We start from the raw sequence: 11,247 nt of genomic DNA on the forward strand, positions 1-11,247 counted from the left end.
AAATTTAACAAAACTTTTTTAACGTAATATTGCTTTTAACATATTAAAATGACATTATGCCTATCAAAACGTAAAAAATGGGTGTACAGGTCAAAGTCAAACTATAGAGTTTCAGTTTCATAGTCATGTGTATAATCAATAACTCAAGTGACTCATAGAAAATTCTATAAATTAAATATCACATTCAATTGATAAAAAGGGTGGAGCAGTATTTTTATACTTAGGGCAGTGTTGTATTTTATTTTTTATTATCAGTTTTGGTCAAAGAAATGTATAATGAACAATCTTTTGAAATATACTGCCAATTAAGCTCAACCTCAAGCTCAACGAAATAAAATAGCATAATGACACTATAATAACGCAACAAGTAGCTATAAACCTATTTCATTATGTAAAACATAATAATTTAATGTACATGTATGTACGTCAATATCAAAATTGGACCACAAAAACCCACACATGAATTCCCATTAAAGTGAATCAAAGACTGACTTACATACAACTTGACATAGAATCTTATTTTGATAATTCAGATCCCAAATCTTCAGATCTAAATGATTCTGTGGCTTGATAATTGGTTAAGTTGTGCAGTTTCATCGCCTGTAGACAGGTTGGAATAAAATTGAACCCCTAGCTTACGCACACACTCTGAACTTAAAGTAAACACAAGCCGATGCTATTAATTAGGAGCATGCACATGGAATGTCCGTATTATTGTCATAACTATGCAATAAGATCTTCTACAATGCAATTAGGGCCGCATTGCTTGAAGTCGCACTGCAAACGCTGTGTTGGTCAGTGGCGACTTTAACAAACAATCCACAGCTTTGATGTTACTGCGTTACTGATATACCTAAAACCTAATAAAAAACTCAGGGTTTGTGTGTATTTCGCATAAAATAAATGATTTTTCTAGAGAAATGTAACTGTATCAATATAATTGCTTTGTGGACTGTTTAAAATATATATTCTAAACACACCGCCTTTTGTTTTAATATAAAGAATGAGTGAGATGGAAACGTGACAATGTATAAAAATGTGTATATATTTGAAATCCTTATATCATTTGCGTTATTTTCAATGAACTTTCATATGTGGCATGTCATATTTAGTAAAAATCTGACTCGTCCGAGAACTTGCAATGCGGACATTCAATATTACACCGAAGTTTACTTTTTGAAAGGAGGACTATGAAAATATTCTTCAAGTTCACAATTTTATCGAATAGTCCCTTATCTTTGGGCATTGACACGTTCCTCCAGTTGACATCGATTGAAGAATGATAATCTGCTAATTCTTCATGAAATATGTATTGAAGCTCGATATCATTATGCACGCTTCTGCGTAAGACTCTTATCCAAACTCCACATTGAAACAGATACCTCACCATCCACTCTTCCCTATTTTCGAGCATAAATTTCTCGACCTTATAATTCCCTGAGAAGATTGGCGTCGCTGCTTTCGTAAAACAGTAACAACATGTATTGTTATGCAAAAGAAATCCATTTTTAGCCGGACAAATTTCGTACTTATCTTTCTGCACGGATAATGATAGTACCCTGTCCATCTTACACTCCACTAGGTCATACAGGATCACATGTAAATGCTTGTCCGATTTGGTCAGTAGAGCTAAGACAGAATGATTATTCATACATATTTGAGTAATGTTTTCTTTCCGAAAGGAAAACAGTGAACGCATTTCAACATATTCATCTGAAGTCTTTCCTACGTATACGCTGGTGCAGTTGATTTTATCTTCTCGTTTATTGCCAGATATGGAAGAAGATCTTGATGATGATGCTGATGATGATGATGATTGTTCATTTATAGATATTTCAGGTGTATTTATCACACACGAAACATCACTTGTACCAGTATCCGGAATATTTTCAGGTAAAAACTGTGGTTGTCTAACGTCATTAATATCACTTTGATTTTCTTCTTCGCGGTTTGAACAGACACATTCTGTTTCGCTATCGGAACTACAAGATTCTTCATATATTTCAATCGTCTTTTTTACTATTGCGACCAATGTATCATTTGTGATATTAACATGTGTAATATCTACATCAACAAGATCTCCATTTGGAACATCATCATATTCCATCAGAGGCAGATATCTATGTATCTCATCAGATTCAAGGTCTACAGTGATCAAATCGTCTTCATCAAAATCACGTTCTTTGAAATACACTTCGGGGTTATCATTTCTTACACCAGCAATTTCTCCCCATAATTCTTCGTAAGGATATTGGTCGTAGTAACTAGAGTTAAGTCTGTACCAACGATCATTCCGTAGATCTAATCCAACAAAATAATCTTCATCAGAAGACATTATCAGCACATACTTTCTAGAATTTTCTTGGTCAGTCTGTCTGACTTTAGTTTCTAAATTGATTATCTTATTAAACATTACATCTGCTTTAGCGGTCTCCCAAGTTGAAGGCGTTACTTCTGATAAGTCAAGTGTTTTAAACAATTTGATAACAAAGTCTTTCGTCGACTCACTAGGATAATTATTTGCCAATTTTAGAAGGAAATTTAATTTGTCGTCTATTTGTACGTACGAAAATCTTTCATCAGTGAAAAGACGGTGAACTAAATCGTTTGGAAGATCAGCAGCATCGGTGTGTTCAAATGTTTCTGGTATGTGACTTTCGATATATTCGATACATGCAGATATTTCGAAATCATACTTTTTCGATAGTTGTATAACATAGATGCAGTTTATGTCTGAATAATCTACAGAATCAAACCAATCTACACACGCATCCTTAAGCTCTTTTATTTTGAGGTATTCTGCTAATTCTAGTAGGTCACCTATATTCGCGATAGTAAACTCAGGAATCTTTCCATACATAAACATGACTGCCATCTCCACAACATCAGGAGACATGTTAATCTTTATCTCAATTTCCGTATCCTGTATTCTGTCAGTTTTCCCATCATAGTTGCCTAGAAAATTGAAATATCTTTAATGAAAGTGGCACTCCTGAAATCTTAGGACAAAATAAACGGTATTTTATAGTTTTCTAAATTCACAAAAAGATGCATTGAATTAATAATTGTCAACATACATTTCAAGTTATAGATTATTTTTTAAGGTACAGCGTTATCTATCTAGATTGCTTACGTAACTTTGTTTCTACTCAGGCGTCCGTTGTTCGTTCGTGCCCGAAATTATGCACGGAAAGGCACCTGAGGTCTTCTTCAGTAAAGCTGGAACGTCGCCATATGACCTATACTGTGTCGGTAAGACGTAAAACCCAATTAACCAAACAAACAAACAAACACTCAAAAGCATTACCTATTTTCGAGTACGCAATTTGTGTTTCTATTATGGACCGAAATAGAAGACTTGCTGTAAGCACACATCTATGAAATCTTTTTCTCTGAAAATTAAATTCAACTTAATGATAAGCATATTGTGGCAAATGACGTTCAGATAAATTTGGATTAAGAAAATGCATGATATGTATTTAGACTTTTGTTTACTTACCCAATCACCCATTGTGACTGTGACGTCACAAAACTCGGATTGCTCCTCAACTTGATGAACAAGACACTCAAAATTTGACTCAGGGTCGTGTTTGTCTTCTTGAACCTCCATATCCTGTGAAAAAACATATTATGTTTTTCTGTTACGAAAAAACAAACAAACAACCGCCCCCCCCAAAAAAAAAAAAAAAAAAACAACAACAACAACAACAATAACATTTTGTTATGTACCAATCGACAAAATTACGCAAAAACATGCGCATGTGTAGAAAAGGCAAGCTACTGATCCAAAACGTGCCTATTCTCAAACCATAATATCATAAAATGATATTTCGAAGGTGATAATTTAAATATCATTATTCATAATATACTCAACATCACTAATTCCGCGTCATCACTTATTTCACGGTAATGACATATTTTCATGTTACCAGTGTTAAAATTGGTCAGAATTGACATATTTTATTCAAATACCTAAACAACAAAGTTTATGTGGAAAATATTTTAAATCTCTAGACTTTTACGTAAAACAGAACAACGTTTTACAAATTTCTGCAAGAAGCAACAATAGTCTGTTAAATTTGTGCATATGTCTGAAACAATCATCATTTTCGAAATGTTCTTGCTTGTTAAAAAAATAAATTTTGAGTTACAAGTAAGCATAATTTTAATATTTAAAATCAAGCAAAATAACAAGTAGAAATTTTAACCAAAACATGAAAAAAACTGAAATGTAACACCATTACCACGATTTAAATGATGACATACTGTTTTCAAAATGGCCGACATACGGTCTACGTTTGGTCCATTAAAATTGACTTTGACTGAATATATTGTTGTTTCCTTGTGCAATACAGCAGACAATACCTATATGTTATAGCTTATGACAATTTTTGTACCATAAGTTTCATTTGTTGTTTTATGTCTTGTTTCAAAGCGTTAAGTACCGTGAACTAAGAGCTGCACAGTATATATAGGGACATGATAAAAGACGTTACACTTACGGTATTTGTTTCAGTGCCGAAGAGGTTATATAATACGACTATGCCACTCTGTTGTTGTCTATCAATTACTGTAACTCTGTAAAACGTAAACAAACATTTAATTTTTGTCAACTCCTCTCCTTTGTCTATTCACCATATAAAAATTTATTTAAAACTTAGTTTACACATTGAAAGTTGCCTCAAATTATTTCAATTCACAAAAATAATAAATGCCTTTCATGTTGTATTCGAAATTGTTTAAATAATTGCACTTCAACGATTCCCTTGTTGCCTAACGAAAAGTCTTTACGCCAAATGCATTACATATTTCCGCGATTACATGTAAATAAAAATACACTTTCGGTTTATCCATTTTCGTTTTTATTACCGTTCGGTAAACAATAAAAACACTTGCGATATTGAATTGGTGTAATTACAAATTATTTCCTTATAAATCAATATATATCTTTACATAGTACATGTATAGATGCTATGTAATTCTATTTAGGATTTATTTTGTAAATTCTTACCTTCACGTTTCTAACGATAGGATTTATACAAATTACGTAACATCTAAAAATAGCTTGGAATTCCATGAAAGGAAGTTTATGTCGTCTAGATAAGATCTCATACATTGTTAATCTATAAATATCTTAAAATGATTCATCTAAAAATAAATGAAATATTTATCACTGAAGGTCTATCTTAGTGGTAAAGTTGAACATAACAGCTTATATAGCTGGTATAGGGATATTTAAAATGAGGAATTAGTTTTAGCTGATAAAATCTTAATTGATTGAACGCCTGGATTTCTACAAGTGAATAAGGTAAAATATAATCTTTTCTTTCCTGTAATCATATATCCGTGAAATAGTCAAAATGTTTACAGTTAAATAATAGAACGAACGACATGGAACTACAACTTGTTGAAAACCACCAGTTTTGTATTTCACAATAAATTTATCTCTATCTAGTCTTAAAATAGTTCCAACACATGCATGATTCATAAGTGATTTAAAGCATACTCTATTCGTTATCTTTGTTATTAAGCTTTGTATCTCGCATACTGTGGCCTCGATTTTTATAAGTTTGTAAGGTAAAATGTTGTACTTTCTTTTCTGTATAATTAATTGCTAGTCATCAAAAAACTTGATGTGTGTATTTTTAAAAGTACGATAAATTTTATACAAAGAAATCTTATCTCTACAAGTAAATGAAATTCCTAACGAATTAGACCAAAGTTTTTTAAAACTTAATTGTGTTGAAATGTTTAATTTAAGGCAATAGTAAATGTATTTTAAAGATATCCTTAATAATCAATTTCTAGTTTTAGTGTCTTAAATATGCATACAATATTTCAATAACAAAAACAACAACAACAATAAGAATAACATAATGTTATATTACAATTTCAGCCATGTTTGGACAACTTGATTATGGGGATAGAAAATATAGCGGTTTAAGACCAAACTCCAAATTTAGATATCTCGTCGAACAAGTTGATGATCAATCTCCGTTGTGTGACTTTACTGTGAAGGTTGGATTATGGGTAAACAAAGTTATTCATACTGTATTTATAAATCGTATAAATTCCGTTATAAATTGATGTAAGTTTTAAGTCTTGATTCTCAGAGTTTATACTGTTGAACCTTTCTTTAAAAATATTAGTTCAACCATATCCTTTAAAAAATTGTTGAAGATCAATTCATTAATAACAATATAAATAAGTGAATAGTCTTCAAAGAGGAAAAACAAGTTTTAATGCCTTTGGTATCTGGAACTCGAACAACAAAAAAAAAAAACAACACCATTTTATGTTGAATTTTGGATTCTGTTTGAGCAAATTCTAGGGAACTTGGACGGTAGATTGCATTTTTCAGTACAGTCCATGAACAGGGTTATCAAACCGACCCTTTACATTTTAAATTTCGCCGCTTTGGACGTTGTTATGGATTCTTTATTTCTCTATATTTTAGCTTTATTACAGCACAAAATATAATTATGCCTATCATGTATTCTTCAGACAAAACGATTTCATCGATGCGTGCTTGCTTCAAGTCGTTTTTTCCAACGAGCAATGAGTGCAAACTTTACAGAAAAACAAAGAGGTAAAGAATACTTATTCGTATTGAGAATAACTGTCTTTTTAATTTCAAAAGCCTATCAATTCTTTAATATCTAAGATAAATATAAATAAAACTAAAAATGTGTCCATAGGACACGGATGCCCCCACACGCCACTGTTCTGTCAATCTTATGACTCTAGGTCAAATATTTTTTGGACTACATGTGCCACAAGTTGAAAACTAAAAATCATCAAAGGGCCATAATTCTCTTAAATTTGATCGCAGCAAAAATTTCTTCCTTTATTACCATCTACACATTAAGGTTGTTAATCCCTGGAAGTTTAAGCAAAATCTGCCATCCGGTTTAAGAGGAGTTGCGTTCACAAAATTTCTACATAGTATATAATGAAACTAGAAATGTGTCCATAGGACACGGAGCCCCCCCCCACACGCCACTGTTCTGTCAATCTTATGACTCTAGGTCAAATATTTTTTGGACTACATGTGCCACAAGTTGAAAACTCAAAATCAACAAAGGGCCAAAATTCTGTAAAATTTGGTCGCAGCAAAAATTCCTTCCTTTACTACCATCTACACATAAAGGTTGTTCATCCTTGGAAGTTTAAGCAAAATCTGCCATCCGGTTTAAGAGGAGTTGCGTTCACAAAATTTCAATATAGTATATAGTGAAAAATCAACAAAGGGCCATAATTCTGTTAAATTTCGTCCCAGCAAAAATTCCTTCCTTTACTACCATCTACACATAAAGGTTGGTCATCCCTGGAAGTTTAAACAAAATCTGCCATCCGGTTTAAGAGGAGTTGCGTTCACAAAATTTCTACATAGTATCTAGTGAAAAAATCAACAAAGGGCAATAATTCTGTTAAATTTCGTCCCAACAAAAATTCCTTCCTTTACTACCATCCACACATTAAGGTTGTTCATCCCTGGAAGTTTAAGCAAAATCTGCCATCCGGTTTAAGAGGAGTTGCGTTCACAAAATTTCTACATAGTATATAGTGAAAAAATCAACCAAGGGCCATAATTCTCTTAAATTTGGTCGCAGCGAAAATTCCTTCCTTTACTACCATCTACACATTAAGGTTGTTCATCCCTGGAAGTTTAAGCAAAATCTGCCATCCAGTTTAAGAGGAGTTGCGTTCACAAGATTTCGAGACGTACGGACAGACGGACGGACGAACGGACAGACGTACGGATGGACGGACGGATGGACGGACGGACGGACAAGTGCAACGCTATATGCTCCCACTTTGTGGGGGCATAAATATCAACAAAGGGCCATAATTCTGTTAAATTTGGTTGCAGCAAAAAAAATTCCTTCCTTTACTGCCATCCACACATTAAGCTTGTTCATCCCATAAAGTTTAAGCAAAATCTGCCATCCGGTTTAAGAGGAGTTGCATTCACAAAATTTCTACATAGTATCTAGTGAAAAAATCAACAAAGGGCCATAATTCTGTAAAATTTGGTCGCAGCAAAAATTCCTTCCTTTACTACCATCTACACATAAAGGTTGTTCATCCTTGGAAGTTTAAGCAAAATCTGCCATCCGGTTTAAGAGGAGTTGCGTTCACAAAATTTCAATATAGTATATAGTGAAAAATCAACAAAGGGCCATAATTCTGTTAAATTTCGTCCCAGCAAAAATTCCTTCCTTTACTACCATCTACACATAAAGGTTGGTCATCCCTGGAAGTTTAAACAAAATCTGCCATCCGGTTTAAGAGGAGTTGCGTTCACAAAATTTCTACATTAGTATCTAGTGAAAAAAATCAACAAAGGGCAATAATTCTGTTAAATTTCGTCCCAACAAAAATTCCTTCCTTTACTACCATCCACACATTAAGGTTGTTCATCCCTGGAAGTTTAAGCAAAATCTGCCATCCGGTTTAAGAGGAGTTGCGTTCACAAAATTTCTACATAGTATATAGTGAAAAAATCAACCAAGGGCCATAATTCTCTTAAATTTGGTCGCAGCGAAAATTCCTTCCTTTACTACCATCTACACATTAAGGTTGTTCATCCCTGGAAGTTTAAGCAAAATCTGCCATCCAGTTTAAGAGGAGTTGCGTTCACAAGATTTCGAGACGTACGGACAGACGGACGGACGAACGGACAGACGTACGGATGGACGGACGGATGGACGGACGGACGGACAAGTGCAACGCTATATGCTCCCACTTTGTGGGGGCATAAATATCAACAAAGGGCCATAATTCTGTTAAATTTGGTTGCAGCAAAAAAAATTCCTTCCTTTACTGCCATCTACACATTAAGCTTGTTCATCCCATAAAGTTTAAGCAAAATCTGCCATCCGGTTTAAGAGGAGTTGCATTCACAAAATTTCTACATAGTATCTAGTGAAAAAATCAACAAAGGGCCATAATTCTGTAAAATTTGGTCGCAGCGAAAATTCCTTCCTTTACTACTATTTACACCTTTAGGTTGTTTATCCCTGTAAGTGTAAGCAAAATCTGCCATCCGGTTTAAGAGGAGTTGCGTTCACAAAATTTCTACATAGTATATAGTGAAAAAATCAACAAAGGGCCATAATTCTGTTAAATTTGGTTGCAGCAAAAATTCATTCCTTTACTACCATCTACACAATAAGGTTGTTCATCCCTGTAAGTTTCAGAAAAATCTGCCATCCGATTTAAGAGGAGTTGCGTTCACAAAATTTTTACATAGTATCTAGTGAAAAAATCAACAAAGGGCCATAATTCTGTTAAATTTGGTCGCAGCGAAAATTCCTTCCTTTACTACCATCTACACATAAAGGTTGTTCATCCATTTAAGTTTAAACAGAATCTGCCATCCGGTTTAAGAGGAGTTGCGTTCACAAGATTTCGGGACGTACGGACGGACGGACGGACAAGTGCAATGCTATATGCTCCCACATTGTGGGGGCATAAAAATAGACATTTACCTAAATAACAGAACTTGAGTGCGATATACTTCAATCTTAGTAAATGAAACAAAATAATTGATACAAATCTAAGTGCTTTGTCTGATTTAAATATTTAGTGTTGTCTTAGTTGATGTAATACACGTATTTGGTTATTGTTGTTATTATGGAAATGATATAAGACACGTTTCTGACACGTTGCTCATGACACATGTGGAGTGCAACATTATTTTGTGGAGAATTTTATAATAAACAAGATCTCATTTATTGCAGGACTGGTGGATGTAAGTGTTGGTACGCCAAATTCAGTTGAGATGGCAATAATGTACCTATATGGCATTGTGCCAGATATAAACATAGACAATGTAGAGCTACTTCTTGAACAAGCGGAATACTTTATGATTGAAGGTCTTAAAATTACTTGCATCAATTGGCTTCGTGATTTTGAAATTACGAAAGAAACGTACATATACGTACTGAAACTATCTTCGGTGTACAATTTCGAAGTTCCAAACTGTATGGAATATGTAGAAAGCCATCTGCCCGAAGTTTTCAAAACCCAAGATGCACTGTACTTTTCAAGGGAATTAATCCAAAAGCTATTTACTGACGAACGACTCTCTTATGTATCGATGGACGAACGGTTATCGTTTCTAATGCACTGGGTCAGAAATAACTCGGATGAGACAAAAGCAAATGTTAAGGAACTCTTTGACACAATTGATATACAAGATATTACCGATTCTCTTTTACGGGAAGCTTCTTGTGTTGGCATATTAAATGATTTTATGGTTTCAAGCAATGTGGAACGCACGTTACATGGAGGTGAATGTAAATGTGATGTTTTGCTCATGACCGGTGAGAAAGGTTCCCTTTTGTGCTTTAATCCTCAAAACGACACGTGGTATAAACTGATTCCTGAAAACAGCAACGACATTCTTTATAGAAATATTTCAGGCATACGGAACACAAAACCTGAGTTATATTTTACTAAAGGGGAAGGTCACTGTTGTGTATAACTCTGTTATTCATTGGTCAGAATGTATTACTAATAGGCCCCGCCTACTAACCTTATCTAAGCATGCCACGATCTGTATCAGATCAGTTAATAAACGATAGTTCAGCATTAAAGACGTGTTACTTCTCTATAGAAAACATAACAATCTGGCGACGAGGATAATTGAACATTAAATTTCGGGGATTTTATCTATTTCATAATATGTGTAAAATTCTGGATTTAATTTATAAGTGTTAAAATGGCTGCATTAATTGGACATTTATCTGGATTTGATGGCAATTCAGAATCATGGACATGCTATCAAGAACGTTTAGAACAGTACTTTTTAGTAAATGAAATAGACGATGAGAAAAAAGTTCCAGCTTTATTAACTTTACTTGGAGAAAAAACTTACGGGTTACTTCGAAATTTGACATCACCGGACAAACCTTCAACACAGACATGTGACGATCTTTGTGAATTATTGAATAAACATCTTAACCCAAAGCCATTGATTATAGCTGAACGATTTAGATCTCACAAACGAAACCAAGCGGCGGGTGAAAGTGTAAATGATTATGTAACTACACTGAGGATTTAATTTGGTTAACAGTCTGTACTTTTGATATCCATTTTGTCAGTGTATGATGTCATAAAGAAATTCAAGTAACACTGTATCATATTTCCGGGAGCAATTAAAGCGAACAAGTGTCTGATACTCTTCCTTGATAAATTTACTACATGTATTCGCATTTTTCATTTTCCCGATTTCTACAA

General features: G+C 33.8%; 2 protein-coding genes across 3 annotated transcripts; one reads left to right on the forward strand and one right to left on the reverse strand.

The window, feature by feature from the left end:
- Nucleotides 1-1,031: 1,031 nt before the first annotated feature.
- LOC132724038 (uncharacterized) lies at nucleotides 1,032-4,894 on the reverse strand. The gene is made up of 4 exons (XM_060708849.1): nucleotides 4,503-4,894; nucleotides 3,500-3,613; nucleotides 3,308-3,392; nucleotides 1,032-2,955 (listed from the first exon to the last, which is right to left on the reverse strand). The coding sequence occupies exons 2-4, from the start codon at nucleotides 3,608-3,610 to the stop codon at nucleotides 1,109-1,111; spliced, it is 2,043 nt and encodes a 680-aa protein (XP_060564832.1). The 5' UTR covers nucleotides 3,611-3,613; nucleotides 4,503-4,894; the 3' UTR covers nucleotides 1,032-1,108.
- A 263-nt stretch (nucleotides 4,895-5,157) lies between these two features.
- Nucleotides 5,158-11,241, forward strand: LOC132724039 (kelch-like protein 12). 2 transcript variants are annotated; one of them, XM_060708850.1, is made up of 4 exons: nucleotides 5,158-5,308; nucleotides 5,897-6,030; nucleotides 6,505-6,589; nucleotides 9,747-11,241. In XM_060708850.1, exons 2-4 carry the CDS (start codon nucleotides 5,899-5,901, stop codon nucleotides 10,490-10,492), a joined length of 963 nt encoding a protein of 320 aa, XP_060564833.1. In that variant the 5' UTR covers nucleotides 5,158-5,308; nucleotides 5,897-5,898; the 3' UTR covers nucleotides 10,493-11,241. The 2 variants fall into 2 exon arrangements, with proteins under 2 accessions (XP_060564833.1, XP_060564834.1); XM_060708851.1 differs by lacking the exon at nucleotides 5,158-5,308 and adding an exon at nucleotides 5,371-5,577.
- The last annotated feature ends 6 nt before the right edge of the window (nucleotides 11,242-11,247 follow it).

The sequence above is a fragment of the Ruditapes philippinarum genome, unplaced genomic scaffold, assembly GCF_026571515.1.
Source record: "Ruditapes philippinarum isolate M1 unplaced genomic scaffold, ASM2657151v2 ctg1215_1_1_1_1, whole genome shotgun sequence".
Lineage (NCBI taxonomy): Eukaryota > Metazoa > Mollusca > Bivalvia > Venerida > Veneridae > Ruditapes > Ruditapes philippinarum.